General features: G+C 48.3%; 6 protein-coding genes across 6 annotated transcripts; 4 read left to right on the top strand and 2 right to left on the bottom strand.

Moving 5' to 3' along the window:
• Nucleotides 1-558: 558 nt before the first annotated feature.
• Nucleotides 559-2,077, top strand: FSUBG_63 (alkanesulfonate monooxygenase; the record flags this gene model as incomplete). The annotated part of the gene is made up of 3 exons (XM_036684483.1): nt 559-765; nt 814-1,154; nt 1,201-2,077. 3 exons carry the CDS (start codon nt 559-561, stop codon nt 2,075-2,077), a joined length of 1,425 nt encoding a protein of 474 aa, XP_036544201.1.
• A 656-nt stretch (nt 2,078-2,733) lies between these two features.
• Nucleotides 2,734-4,215, top strand: FSUBG_64 (uncharacterized protein; the record flags this gene model as incomplete). The annotated part of the gene is made up of 1 exon (XM_036684593.1): nt 2,734-4,215. One exon carries the CDS (start codon nt 2,734-2,736, stop codon nt 4,213-4,215), a length of 1,482 nt encoding a protein of 493 aa, XP_036544202.1.
• Nucleotides 4,216-5,757: 1,542 nt separating this feature from the next.
• On the bottom strand, nt 5,758-6,494 carry FSUBG_65 (uncharacterized protein; the record flags this gene model as incomplete). The annotated part of the gene is made up of 3 exons (XM_036684704.1): nt 5,758-5,836; nt 5,891-6,193; nt 6,241-6,494. 3 exons carry the CDS (start codon nt 6,492-6,494, stop codon nt 5,758-5,760), a joined length of 636 nt encoding a protein of 211 aa, XP_036544203.1.
• Nucleotides 6,495-9,647: 3,153 nt separating this feature from the next.
• FSUBG_66 (uncharacterized protein) lies at nt 9,648-10,898 on the top strand (the record flags this gene model as incomplete). The annotated part of the gene is made up of 2 exons (XM_036684815.1): nt 9,648-9,812; nt 9,885-10,898. 2 exons carry the CDS (start codon nt 9,648-9,650, stop codon nt 10,896-10,898), a joined length of 1,179 nt encoding a protein of 392 aa, XP_036544204.1.
• A 165-nt stretch (nt 10,899-11,063) lies between these two features.
• FSUBG_67 (hydrolase of the alpha beta superfamily) lies at nt 11,064-12,041 on the bottom strand (the record flags this gene model as incomplete). Its single annotated transcript, XM_036684926.1, has 2 exons — nt 11,064-11,829; nt 11,884-12,041. 2 exons carry the CDS (start codon nt 12,039-12,041, stop codon nt 11,064-11,066), a joined length of 924 nt encoding a protein of 307 aa, XP_036544205.1.
• A 535-nt stretch (nt 12,042-12,576) lies between these two features.
• FSUBG_68 (monocarboxylate transporter 4) lies at nt 12,577-14,233 on the top strand (the record flags this gene model as incomplete). The annotated part of the gene is made up of 4 exons (XM_036685036.1): nt 12,577-12,910; nt 12,960-12,993; nt 13,045-13,627; nt 13,676-14,233. 4 exons carry the CDS (start codon nt 12,577-12,579, stop codon nt 14,231-14,233), a joined length of 1,509 nt encoding a protein of 502 aa, XP_036544206.1.

Raw genomic sequence — 14,233 nt, forward strand, 5'->3', positions numbered from 1 at the left:
CTACATCCTGGCTAGTTCATGCTCTCGGCGCGGTGGCGTGTTTCGCCCTAAAATGATGAGATGTGATATCCAAACTCTGCATCTACAAACTGACGTGATCTACGCTTATCTCGGCAAATGCTTACCGACAAAGCCCCGGGCCCTCGGTCCCTGATCATTATAGAAAAAAGAAAACAACAGAGGCACGGGCCCGTTCTTGCTGTACAATATGAGAATTGCCTAAAATGGAACTCAGGCGTAAGCTGAACCAAATCAACTGTCAGGTTACACGACAAAGCCACAAAATGAAATATGAGCGCCATTGTATCACATCCATTTATCCGAGAATAGTGTTTAGTCTCGTCACACCATCTGATATCGGCAATTGAGAGAAGTAGATCTCAAGGTACAGCCCCACCTCTCCGCAAGCACGCGATTCTAGTCGGTCGATTGCGCAACATTTTTATATGTCGCATTTCACTTATATGAGTATTATGCTCACATAAAGTCTCACTCACTAATATTACCTCATTCTTTACCCCTCATTCACTCAATTCCGAGGGACATCTTGCAGTCAAAATGTCTGAATCACAAGAGACCCCAAAGGCCAAAAAGCAGCTCATCATCAACGCCTTTGTTGAATCTTGTAGCGGTCATCAATCACCTGGTCTTTGGAGACATCCAGATGATAAATCATGGGATTTTAATAATATCAGCCACTGGGTGAAACTGGCTCAACTTCTCGAGAAGGGAAAATTTCACGGTATTTTCATCGCGGATGTTCTTGTGAGTTACCCTCATTGCATTACATTTCATATCGCTCACATTTTTCAGGGATCTTATGATGTCTACAAAGGTCCTCGCAACCCAGATCCTGCCATCATTTCCGGTGCACAGTGGCCTGTCAATGAACCCCTTGCTACTGTGCCAGCTATGGCTGCCGCTACCAAGAATATTGGTTTTGGTGTAACCGTGGCGACCACTTATGAGCAGCCTTATCATCTTGCCCGCAGACTCAGTACTGTGGACCATCTAACTGGTGGAAGACTTGGCTGGAACATCGTGACTGGCTATCTTGACTCTGCTGCTCGAAATCTGGGACATACTGAACAGCCGAGCCACGATGAGAGATATGCCATTGCCGAAGAATACGTCGATGTCACTTACAAGCTCTGGTACGTAACTCATCATCTTCATTTGAATCTTCACTCACAAATCTAGGCAATCATCCTGGCGAGACGACGCAGTCAAACTCGACCGCGAAAAGGGCATCTACACAGACCCCTCGCTAGTCCGCCTAATCAACCACTCCGGAAAATACTACACCGTCCCCGGCCCTCACATCTGCCAGCCCTCCCCGCAACGCACGCCCCTAATCCTCCAAGCCGGGACATCCAAAGCCGGAAAGAACTTTGCCGCCAAGCACGCCGAGGCCATCTTCGTCGCTGGCCACAGCCCCGTCACAGTGGCGAAGAACATAGCTGAGATCAGAACCCTAGCAAAAGAGCAATTCGATCGTGATCCCAAAGCGATCAAGTTTCTGGCCTTGTTTTGTCCGATTATCGGAAAGACGCAGGAGGAGGCTGATGCGAAGTATAAAGAGCTTGTGAGCTATGGGTCTGAGGACGGTGCGTTGGCGCTGTTTGGGGGTTGGACGGGGATTGATCTTGCGCAGTATGGTGATGATGAGGAATTACGGTATGTTGAGTCAAATGCGATTCGCTCAGCTGTGGAATCATGGTCCAAGTCGATCCCAGGTGTTCCGAAATGGACGAAGCATACTGTCGCAAATCACATTAAGGTCGGTGGTCTAGGCGCCACAGTCGCAGGAACACCAGAGCGCATCGCAGATGAGATGGAGCGATGGGTTAATGAAGCTGACGTCGATGGGTTCAATCTGGCGTATGCTCTTATGCCTGCGAGTTTCGAGGAGGTTATCTCTGATTTGTTGCCGGTGTTGAGGGAGAGGGGGTTGTTTTGGGAGGATTATGCTGTTGATGGAGGCACGTATAGGGAGAATGTCTATGGGAAGAAGGGCGTTGCTAGACCGCCGGCTGATCATCCTGCGGCGAAGTATCATTGGACAAAGGATGATTGAGCCAATCGGGAACGATCAAGTTGGTGGAAGAGAATATGACATGTCTAAATAAAATAATTTCTGAAACACACAGTCGGATGTTGGTAAACCATGTTTTAGTGCAGCCTATCGTTCTCTGTTTGATTTCTTGTTCTTTTCCTTGGTTCGTATCGTCAAAGTTGTTGGTTGACTCATAGCCTCACCCCACTCCCGAGCATTTATTCTAAACCTTGAGACCTTCAAGCTTCCATTCTCACAGATCACAACACCGATATATTAAAGTCTATATAATCACACTCTAAATACCGCATATCCTGTTCCAAAACTAACGTTAAGGTTTCAAACCTTGTGGCTCAGCTTGTCCATTGGCAATATCGTACCCAATCAAGCTTTCAATCATCTCGTTTTGTTCACCAACTCAGAAATCAAACTTTTATCAGATACAAGTTTCTATCATTCCCTTGACTATAAAACCCCCTTCTCGTTCTGAAATTGTCTCCCGTTTTCTTTCCTCCTTTACATTTCCGAGGACCTGACTCAAGTTGACTCCACATATCGCCTTATCTCTCAACGCCAACTTCAGTCATCTCATCTCCGCGGACAGCTCACCAACTTCAATCTCAGCCTCACTCTCAATTTCATTTCACATCTTGACTTTCTCCATCATCATCACCGCGATGTCTGCTCCTTCTCTCTCTGCTCTCCCCGAAGAGCTTCAGATTCAGATCTTGGGATACATATACAAATATTCCCTCATCGACCTTCGTCTCGTCAGCCACACATTCTGCCGCCTCATCACACCAATGATCTTTCGCGCCATCCGTTTCCGCGCTCATAGAGATGAGCCACAGCGTTTCATCAACATCGCCATGACGGAACATCTCAGATGCCACGTGCGAGAAGTCACTTGCGATACATGGACAGGATCTTTTCCGATACATAAACGCCGGGAGTTCATAGCCAAGTTCCTCGATGCTATTCCTTCCATCTCCGTGTTTCCTAAACTCGACACTTTCAACATACGTCTGGAGCACGATAGATCTTATATCTACCAAGATACGCAACAAAGAGTGTTGGAGATGGTGTTTCACTGGCTGGAGAATGCCTGGAAGGTACATGATTATGTTCACAAGGACACAAGGACTTCACCTAAGTTGACCAATCAACAGGCTCAGACTGGCACTCCACATCCTATCAAGACCCTGACGATCTCGAATCTTGTTGATGTTAGCCGCATCAAAGCGCTTCCTGCTTTTCAATCAGTCATGAACTCGGGAGCTCTGAAAGACCTGCGCATCAGCGTAGGTAATCTTGATGACCCTCAAGTCATCACTACAAAGCAGAAGAGCAGCCAAAATATCCACCACGATCTTCTTGATATAGTACTCGCCCCCAGCATCGCCAGCAATCTCCAGGTCCTGTCCCTGTTTTCCCCAGACTTGTGGGGATGGCTTCCTAACACTGACTTCCGCCTGATTGGTGCCAACGATATGCCCAACCTCAAGGTTCTCGCTTTGGGAAACTTTGAGTTCAGTCAATGGTGGCAAGTCGAGTGGATCGGATCCCTTGGCATGGAGAAGCTTTATCTCGATGATTGCACAGTTCTGCACTCGGATCGCAATCGGGCGGTTTGTCTTTGTCAAGAGGAGGCCGAGCGGGTGAAACGTAATGCCTGGCGTGAGGGCTCAACCTACCATACACACACCCGCTGGCACCACATCTTTGAACACTGGGCCAACACCATGCCGAACCTCCGCGTCTTTAAAATCGGACAGGGCTGGGGCCTAGACGGCGGCAGTGCTTGGAAGGCAATTGATCCGACCTACGAGGGGGATTTTTACGAATACGTCGAAGAAGACCACGAGGTTATATTCCAGCCGTTCCAAGATACCAGCCATCTGCACTTTGAGTGTCCTCACCCCTTTACCACGGGCACTGGAATTCGACGCTATGGATCTGAGGCGGTTCAGGATTTTGGCGCGGTTTTCCAGTACGTGGAGCATGTTGAGGATGGGGGCCACCCTTATACTGATAGTCCTGGTGATGGGAAGGAAATCATGAGGGTTAGTTGCGAGGAGAAGGACAGGGATCGGAAGGCATTTGATAAGTTTCTGACAGTTGTTGATACGAGGCGAAAAGGGCTGGTTGGCAAGGAGTAGGAAGGGTATTGTTTTGATTGGATATATTTATGCGATTGGTTAAAAGATTGGGGGCGTTAAAAAGGAACTACGTTTGCATACAAAAGCGTTGGTTGCCAAGAAACAGGGAAGCGTTGTTTGATTGTATTTTCTAGTCGCTTTTTCCACTTTGTTATTAAAAACACAAGATTGGATGCGTACTTGCACATAGAATGCTGTACAGGGATCAATTCATTCCGATTCTCTATTTTTGAGGTGTCAATCTGGTCATCCTGCGTCACACAAGAAATCTACAAATTGAACAAACGATATTTCATAACCGAGCGGCCCGAGATGCCTATCCTGACGACCGGACATGTCGCATTGGGGGCCTTTCAATTATGTACCAATAAATCCTTATCAGAAGTATCTTGGCCTTCAACCTGTATCTCCTTGATACCCTATTCGTCCTCACAATCAGGCAGATAACGCCGAGTAAATTATTTGTGGAATCATCCTGCACATGATGACAAAATATCCAGTTATTTACGGTGAGTGCTACGTAGGCCAAGTATAAGATAAGACAAATAACGCAATTATGTTCTCATAAAGTCTAGGCATAGGGTATTGTGGTTTGGTTTTATTCACGTACTGAAGGGATATGTTTGTATACAGTATAGTCGATTGACGCCGAGTTGCGCTGATTCAGCGCTGACTGCGAAATCCAACCAATCCCGCGTCTAAGGATGCAAGCCAAAGCATTAACCTCGGAAGACGGGAGATAAGATTCAATCGGGCGTAGCGCCCTGCCCGCTACGCCCACGGAAGCAGCCGAACGAGACCAAACGAGAAATTCGCATCTTGAACGAGGTTAGTAAAAGCCCAGGGACATTTCTCACCATGTCGAAAAGAGGCACAGCCAACTCTCTAGCTCTGTAGAGAAAAAGTGCACGCGAGCCACCCGCTTGCAATTCAATTCTTTTTGGTTGCATGCCAAAGCGCGCGCAGTCACTGTAACGTGATGAATACGCGGAGAGCTGAGAAGCTGGCTATGCTTAAAACAGAGTTTGGCTTGAACTAAGGTACCTACAGTGCGACGCGAAATGCTTACGACAACTGCCGGAAAGTGGGAGATGCGGATTGTATCACCACGCAAAAAAGCAACGCAACGCAACGCAAGCGATTCGCAGTGTCGACGCATGCAAGCGACGGGTTGAACCCCTCGATGGGGAGAATTGATTCGGGAGGCGGGTATCTCGGGAGGGGACAATGCTTGGACGTGGCGTGGCGTCATTCAATGATAACGCATGAGCGACATCCGAGCACCAAAAAGCAAGCATTCGAGATAGCACTAAAAAGCTCTCAAGGCTTATTATTAAGCAGCACTAAACACAGACCAGAACGTCATCAGGAACAATAGCAAGTGGCGCCAAAAGTTTTCGGTAGAGAAATCTTGAAACTGGGATAAAGTTTATTTGCTTAATAGAAAGGTTGGGCTTGATGTTAATGCAGATATTTTATTTTATGCTTTCTGGGGTATCGTTGTACAAAAGATCATGACGCCATAGATTTATTTCCAAAACATCATGCAGAGTCCGAGTCGGTGCATCGCTTCGTAGGTCGTTGTTCTAAATATGAAGAGGTAGCAAAGAGAAATGTCGCTCTGATGAGATGTTAGTTTAACCGGCAGAGAGGTAACTGAATTGAAGTGACGTACATAATTCCAGCGCGACACAGAGCAGTCGCTTTAATGAGACGGATGCCAACTTGGCAGATTGGTTGAAACATATCCAGATCATCTTCCGGATCGCACGAAATGTCGCTCGCCATCAAGACAACCATTGTTCCAGTAATAAAAGGGCTGATGAATAAGAACCAGAACCACGCGCGGAAGAATTTCTCTTTGAGAGTCGTGCTGGCGCTAGGTTCGGTGTCGAGCATTGAGGGGCGGAGGGATGTCAAGATAAAGACTGCGACGATGCTGAGGACCTCGAGGGTGCTGATGAGAGCGGCGAGAATACTACAATTGTTAGACACGGTCGGGTGAGGCCTTGGTGATGCACGTACAGGAAATCGGGGGCGTTGTAAAGCGAGATCTTGATGAATGGGATCCACGAAATTAACATCCCCATCACCCACGGGAGAGCGAATGCGACAGGCATGAGGCGATTGGTAAAGATTTGCTGCATATCCATCGTTTGTTGATTCTTCGTCTTGTCGTTCAAAAGACCCGATTTCTCATCTTGTCCAGCGGGACCAGCCTTTTCGCCCGCGGTTTTGTTATCCTGCCATGTCGGCAAGTGGGATGTTTTGTGATCCATGCTCGTCCTGTTCCCAACTCCCCACTTTGCCGATGAAACAATAACTGTCGTGAATGTCAAGTCCTGAGACTTGAAGAAATAACGTACAGGAGCTGAGAAGAGGAGAGACAGATGATCAACAGGGTGCAGATGGCCCGTCTTTTAAGAAACCAAGATGGCCGGCCGGCCCACCTACGGGAAAGCTGCAGCACACGAGTCCACCGTAGTGTACCATTCTGAATACGGGTTAGAGGGGATAACAACAAGGATCGACAAAGGCCCCCACGGCAGATAAACAAGGGCCCACGTGCACGGGAGGGATCAAGCACATGTGCAAGACGATTGGATGTGGTGGGCATTATTCTTTTAACCGTGTCGACACTGCGTATGCTGTGAGAGAAATGCCTGCGTCACATGCAAGGTACATGCTTCGAGTCAGGGAACTAAAAGGCACCACCAATCACTTGTGCCATGTGGGCGAGACTCGGCTTCGTGAGCCGTGTGGTGGGCGGGTTGTTGATGACGCAGTGCAGTGTCGTTGGTACGAGCAATTAATCTCGCGGCTGGGAGGATTCGGTGGTGAGGGGGGTATGTATGTATTCGTGAGGGGCGGAATTACTGTACCCGAGCTCAATTAAGCACGTTGTTTGCTCACCAACTACTGCAGTGTTGGTTTATAGTGATCATTGAAGATCTGGGGTATTTCCCCAACGAGCAGCATAAACCTCCAACTTCAATTGAGGCTCAATTAACCCAATCACAATCGCTAATCAGCCGCACCACTTTTTATCCATCCACAAAACATGCTCCAACTCCACTCACGATATCCTCTGGCGCATCTAATCTTATCTGATCTCTTTCCCCAGCTCATTTGAACCAACCTACCTTACTCCGTAAATCCTCATCACATGACATTCGTTTCCCCCTGCAGGGCGCGACAGAAAAGGTGTGCATCTTTTAATTGAATGTACGGCATATGGAAACACAGACATACAACGCCCTAACTTTGGAGTTGCCTAGATGTCAATGTTGTCTTAGGATCAGCCTCTCCCTGTACTTGGAGTTGGTCGTGTGAGATGGAGAGGGGAAATTGCATTGGTTGAAGTTGACCTATTTATGTCAGTTTGGCGGCTTCGGTGCTCTGATAGAACACCAGACTTTGACCTTTAGGATTATAGTCAGCTCTATTTGGTAGCTGGCTTTATAGCAAACTCAGTTCTTGGTAATGACAGCGCAAACGACGAATGAAAAGCAGTCGAGTCTCCATCGCGTGCGGTATCGTTGCGCTTCTCCGCTAACAATCGTGTGGCTCGCTCATTGACCCTCTGTAATCGCACGTTCAAGAGACGGAAGCACAGGACGGTTCCCATGCACTATCTGCTGCTATTCTATACTCGCCGCTTTCCTTTTGGGATTGGGCTCTGTGAGCAGCGAGCTAACCTCCATTCCCTTTACGATTTCTAACATACGAAAGAAATGGAACGACGCTTCGTCATTTGAGCTAACTTACATGCAAGGCGCTCGCAACACTTTGCGACATTGGACATCAGGGACTGCCAGATTGCAACCTTGGCCACCACCGTTTGTCAAGCCTCTTCCCTTCATATCTCAACACAGCAATTTCTCCGTTGGCATTGTAGCGTACTTGGAGTCTACCACAGCGTTCACATAGACCAGGAACTATCAGCAACTGACTGACTTCTTCTACTTTGTGGCGACGTTGAGTCTAGCGGCAAACAGCCAAACCCTTTGGTAGGCATCACGCCCACGCTGATCATATACATGGCCAAAACAGGCTGCATTGTCCGGAAACATTACATTACACGATCGACAATCGCATAGTCCGGTGCTTCTCAAGAGTGTGCGGCAAGTGCAGCAGATGATCCTCAGTTACAGGATACCACCAAGTCACAGATTCAGCTACACACATGACAGCTTACCATACTAAGTCATTTTCAAACCATAGGTTATATTTCTAAGATTTCTATTCTGTTCAAAGTGCTAAAGCCTTCTCCGAGCTACTAGAACCGGAATAACCATTTACAGCCTCTTATCCCTTGGCGCAGGCTACAGAGCCGACCTCATATGCCAAACTAACTATTTCGCACTCGCTTCTCTTATTAGTAGTAGCTAACACAAATTAGGTAAATGACCTTGGAATCCGTAGCTGACTTGCGGTAATTTCCAAGCAGCTTTTCTAATTATCCACTGCTACAAAGACCCTAATTAGTAGCTAGCCATGGCCTACCAGGACTTCGGGTATCACGTAGTAACATAACATCCCGCTCTAGCCAAGTAACCTATCACCATTTGGTAATAATATGACGGATAAGTAGGAATTGGATAGAGTGTAGTAACACAAGAATAACAATGTGGTTATTAACATACGTAACGGGAAAAGATGCCTTGCGATGGATAGGGAAGTTTGTAGCACATAAATAGGTGGTAGGCAAAACGAGCAAGACATGCTGAGTTAGGTGTCAAGATAAAGAAAACATGGTCTTGCGGCCGACCAGTTTGGAGTCAACATTCTGTTTTACGGTCGCGTAACCTTGGATGCTAATAAAAAGTGAAGCGCACTGGTTGAACAAAGCTCAGACAGCCAGACGGGAGGGTAATGGCCCAAGCCAGTTAGCCATCCCCCCAATGTGTCACTTCCTCATCTTTCATTTTGCGCACAAAACCATGGCGGGATTCTGTCATATTTTGCTTCTTCCTGGGGATCAGTCTTCTGGCCATGTTGTCGCCAGCCCCCTTTTGAGAATCGCTATCGGACGGGCGGTTTGCAGCATCCCCATCCCCCCCTCTGGCATTGCCTGGATGGTTCCTGGGCTCTTCCCTTTCCTCGATTATGGTACTGTTCTGTTCACATAGTCTGCCCTTTGACAACGAGAGCACTGTTCGTATGTTTCTCCCCTTTGAGAAGTCCTGCGCTATTTCTATAACGTCCCTCTTTGACGAATGCTGTTCTATTTCTGGACTCTCTTTCTTTGACAATTGCGCCACATGCTCTAGTCTGGTGTTCAATGCGTTTTAACATATAAACACGTCCCATGTCGTGTTGTATTCTACACCCATCAAAATCCAAATTCGTTCAGATCCCTGTGACCCCTACGTCTTAGATACTGAAACAACACCTCACATACATACCACCGTGAACCGACAAATCTTCTCATGCCTCAGCTGAAACCGCTCCCGGACTGCCAAGGTCCCAAGCTCGAGTGTTTCGTTGACGATACCACAACCTGCGACTTCAAACTTATCGAGCGTCTCGGCTCTGGATGTCATTCTCAAGTTTGGAAAGTCGAAATCAATGGCCAAGTCTACGCTATCAAGCTGGTAAGCTTACCATTCAAGCTCCCGCCCCCTCTTCTATTTCTCCATTATCTAACCATCCCATTCATCCATTAGTTCTTTAGTCTCTGGGCCCGCGAGCCAAGCTTCCTCATGGACCCTATTAACGACGAGACGCACGACCTGGACGACGGATACGAGCCCCCCGAAGAAATGGGTCAAATGTCCCCATCGACGATTGATAGTCTGCGCCTCCATGCAACCTCGTTCTACAACGAATGCCGTGTCTTTGGGCGCCTGAAGGAGCTAGGCCGTGAAGACCTCGCCGTCAAGTCGTATGGATACCTGCAATTCGATCTCAGCGACGAGAAGGTCCAGCGATATTTCCTACTATTTGGAAACGGCGCAAGAAAAACTCTAGGTTTTAGAGGGAACAAAGAACCCACCGATGAAGGTGTGATCAGCTGCCTCTTGCAGCACGACGATCTCCGCATACCCATGATGGCCATCGTCAAAGAGTGGGTGCCCTCTTCTGAGGGTCCAAAGTTGGTGCGTTGGCCGCCTCCAAGGCCAGACTGGGCGGTGGTTAAGAAAAGCATTGGACACCTGCCTCGGCTGCTGCGTAATCTTCGAGAGTTGCACAAGTCAGGCATCGTGATTCGGGATCTCAAGTGGCAGCAGTACCTAGACGGACAGCTTGTAGGCTTCAGCTTCGCCTGGACCATCCCCCATATCTTGGGTCCAGAGAGCGGCCTCCGACCTCCCTGGAGCTTTGAGAGCATGGCGGCATGGGACCTTCAATGCTTCCAAACCATTCTCGATGATTTCGACAAGCAAGCAGAACGCACAGTGCCGCGCCTACGGAAACACAACCTTGTGGCACGGCAAAGCGACGATATGTACCAGCGCCTTCGGCCCAGGCCTCAGTCATACGGGCCTGTCCTTCCTATGCTCGTCTACGACGCCGAGACCAAGCCCATGGTGCATCGTCCACCCTTTGACCCCGCAAAGTTCAACTGGCGGGCTGTCCAGAAGTCAACAAAGAAGGTTGCCACTGGACGCGTCACCAAGACAAAGGCGCCTCAGAAAAGAGCGCCAAGAGAAGCGTCAAAGAAGAGAGGAACGAAATGATACACAAGACAAGACAAGACAAGACAAGACAGCGGCCACCCGTAGAACACCTCGATAGACCTGATTGCGTTTTCAATTCTGCTACCTACTCGCCATGTGTTAGCTCTAGTAGTACCATTTGATGTTTGGCAGAGATAGAATAAATATACCTTGGTTACTCGGAACTTACTGCCCCGCACGTTGATCCATAAGAAACCTCAATAGCCCTCTCTGCAACGCACACGGTGCCGCGCAACCATGATCCTCACCCTCAAACTCCCAGCACCAAACATTTCTCAAATGACGCGACTCTTGCATCCTCGCCACCAACGCCAGAGCATTATCCCTCATCTTTCGCAGCGTCGCGCCCTTTTGTTTCTTCTCAAACTTCTCATCCGACTCACCAGGCAATTGAATCAGCGTCTGTTCCGCTCCACCAAACATGACCAGCAATCTTGGCGCGCGACTGGTCAAAGGGTCACGCTCATTGAAGCGCTGTTCCTGGTCGCGAACGATACTGCAATTGTTGAACCAGATGGACGGACTCGCAGCAATAAATGTGTCGAAAGACTCTGGCATTGTGAACAGCGCGTTGAGGGTGAAGAGACCGCCGTAAGAATGACCGAAGAGCGCCTTGGGACCTGTTCCCAGAGATGCATTCGGGAAGAGCGTGTTTTCGATATACGGCTGGATGTCGTTCTTGATGATATCTAGAAAGTCTGACGCGCCGCCAAAAGGACCAAGCGATGGTTTCCCATCCGGTCCGGGCGGGATATCATAAACCCCATCCCAAGACTCCGGTGTCAAGTCTCCATTCCGCCGCTTGTCAAAAACACAAGTCTTGTCAGGATACCCAACAGCCACGATTACAGCTCTCGTCTGATGCATAAACTCCAATCTTCTTGCGATATCCGTAGCCGTAAAAAAGTAGGCATTTCCATCGACGATATACCTGATCCAGATTAATCCCATCCCCCGTTTGTGTTCTCGGTGAGGCTTTTCTTACACAGTGGAGACGACTGCATCGTCATTTACTGGAGCGCGATCGTTCCAACAAAGAGGCCACGATACCTGGATGAGATAATCACCTCGTCGGGTAGGGAATAAGACTTGGCATGAGTTATGCGCGTTAGCGCTCTCGAGAGTTATTGGGACGAGAGTCATGGTTGATTTGTTGAGGGGAGGGGAATCTGGTGATGGTGATGGAGATGGAGACGCAGCTGATTGATTGTCTGATGATCAGATAAGATTAGATAAGCGAATGAGAACATCACTGTGAGTCTGTGCAGTTGCTGCTGATTGGCCAATCAGCAGCACAGTGCTGGGTCTTGACCGTTTTGTCGCAAAGCTTGTAAGTAGCGAGGAATTGGTGGCATACTAGACGTTCTAGAATCGTGGCCATGACACAAACATAGACGTTTGCTATGATGAGTACAAATCATTCGGTTACGTTAGAAACATTCTACGTCACTTACAGACTTCGGGCTATTTTGTGTTTTCTTAGCGCTCCAGATGTCTGGCTCGGATGATTTCCACGGACAGTTTCCTGGCTATGTTCGGCTACAAGGCCATGAGAAAAATAAGTTAGTGCGACCAGAGATATTTAAAAAGGTTTGAGATTAGCTTAATCTCTTCTCTTGACATTCTATGAAATATTTTTCTTCAAGCTTCTGAGGACCTCTCCTTCCAAGACTTCCACATGCGTCCCTCTTCTTCCCTATTCACAGAAATGCCATCCCCGCATCGATCATCGCATGAGAATAAAGACACAACCGAGCCACCTTTTCAGGAAAGCGATGAGTCTCTTCGCCATGGAAAATATGAGAGGCATTTATTTCTGAGCGAAGGAGCCTGGAATGGCTGTAATGGTGATGAGATTGAGTTTAAAAAGAAGGAGGACGACATATCTGAAGATGGATACACTCAGCCACAGGACAGACTCTCCGTCTTGGATCGTGTCATGAGTCGCACTTCGGTTGCGGACAGTGACCATGGACCTCCGCCCGATGGTGGCTTTTGGGCCTGGGCGTCAGGTAAGCTCTTTTATAAATAGGGCCAAATGCAGCACTAACCTATTTGTAGCCATTGCCGGGCATATAGTCATGCTAAACTCATGGTATGTCAAAGTTGGATCCTCTGTGCACTAACAGGACTAACGTTCTATCAGGGGGTACAACAGCTCTTTTGGCGTCTTTCAGACCTATTACGCAGCACACCTCGATAATCCAGCCAGCCAAATATCCTGGATAGGATCGGTCCAAATCTCTGCCCTGTTCTTTATAGGAACCCTCTCTGGTCGCCTTACAGACGCCGGCTACTTTCGCATCACATTTGCTGCCGGCACACTTCTCACCTGTCTTGGTGTATTCATGACTTCTCTCAGTACGACATTCTGGCAACTCCTCCTCTCACAGGGTCTCTGCACAGGGCTGGGTAACGGTCTGATGTTTACTCCTAGTCTTGCTGTTGTTTCTACATACTTTAAGCGGAGAAGGGCCCTGGCCTTTGGAATCACTGCCACTGGAAGTGCCACGGGTGGTTTGATATTTCCATCTATGGCTCGTCAGCTTCTTGGGAGTATTGGTTTTGCTTGGACGGTTAGAGCTATGGGGTTGGTGCAGCTCATCACGCTGGTCATGGCGAATCTACTCCTGAGACCTAGAATACCGCCGAGACAGTCAGGGCCGTGGATCGATCTAGCGTCGTTCAAAGAAAAGGGGTACTTGTTCTTTGCCATCGGAATCTTCTTCGTAAGTCTGTGCTATTGCTAAGGCGTATGTGCATACTAACTGGAATAGACATTTTGGGGAACATTCTTCCCGTTCTACTACCTTGCTTCTTTTGCAGTTTCGCAGTTGGAAAAACCCCTCACATACTCGGCCGCATTGAATGTCCTTCTTGTCGTCAACGGTGTCGGAATCATCGGTCGTTCACTACCAAACGCCATCGCACATCGCTTCGGAAGCATCACAGTCCTCATACCCGTCGTGTTTATCTCATCGATCTGTTTATTCACGTGGCCAGCAGTGTCCACAGAAGCGGGTTTGTACGTATGGGCTAGTATTTACGGCATTGTGGCTGGAGCATCCATGAGTTTGTTCCCTCCAGCTTTGTCGGATTTGACAACGGATGTGCACAAGACAGGTGTGAGGATGGGCATGATTTTTACGACGAACAGTATTGCAACTCTTACTGGGCCGCCTATCGCTGGTATGATTATTAGACACTCTGGGGGTCATTATCTGGGTGCGCAGATCTTTGCTGGTGCATCGCTCTTTTTGGGTGGGCTGTTTATCTTTATGGCTAAGCGGTTCAGGAGAGTCGGAGATGATGATGGAGATGCACGAAACAACTGA

This window comes from Fusarium subglutinans, assembly GCF_013396075.1.
Source record: "Fusarium subglutinans strain NRRL 66333 chromosome Unknown NRRL66333_c0000001, whole genome shotgun sequence".
Lineage (NCBI taxonomy): Eukaryota > Fungi > Ascomycota > Sordariomycetes > Hypocreales > Nectriaceae > Fusarium > Fusarium subglutinans.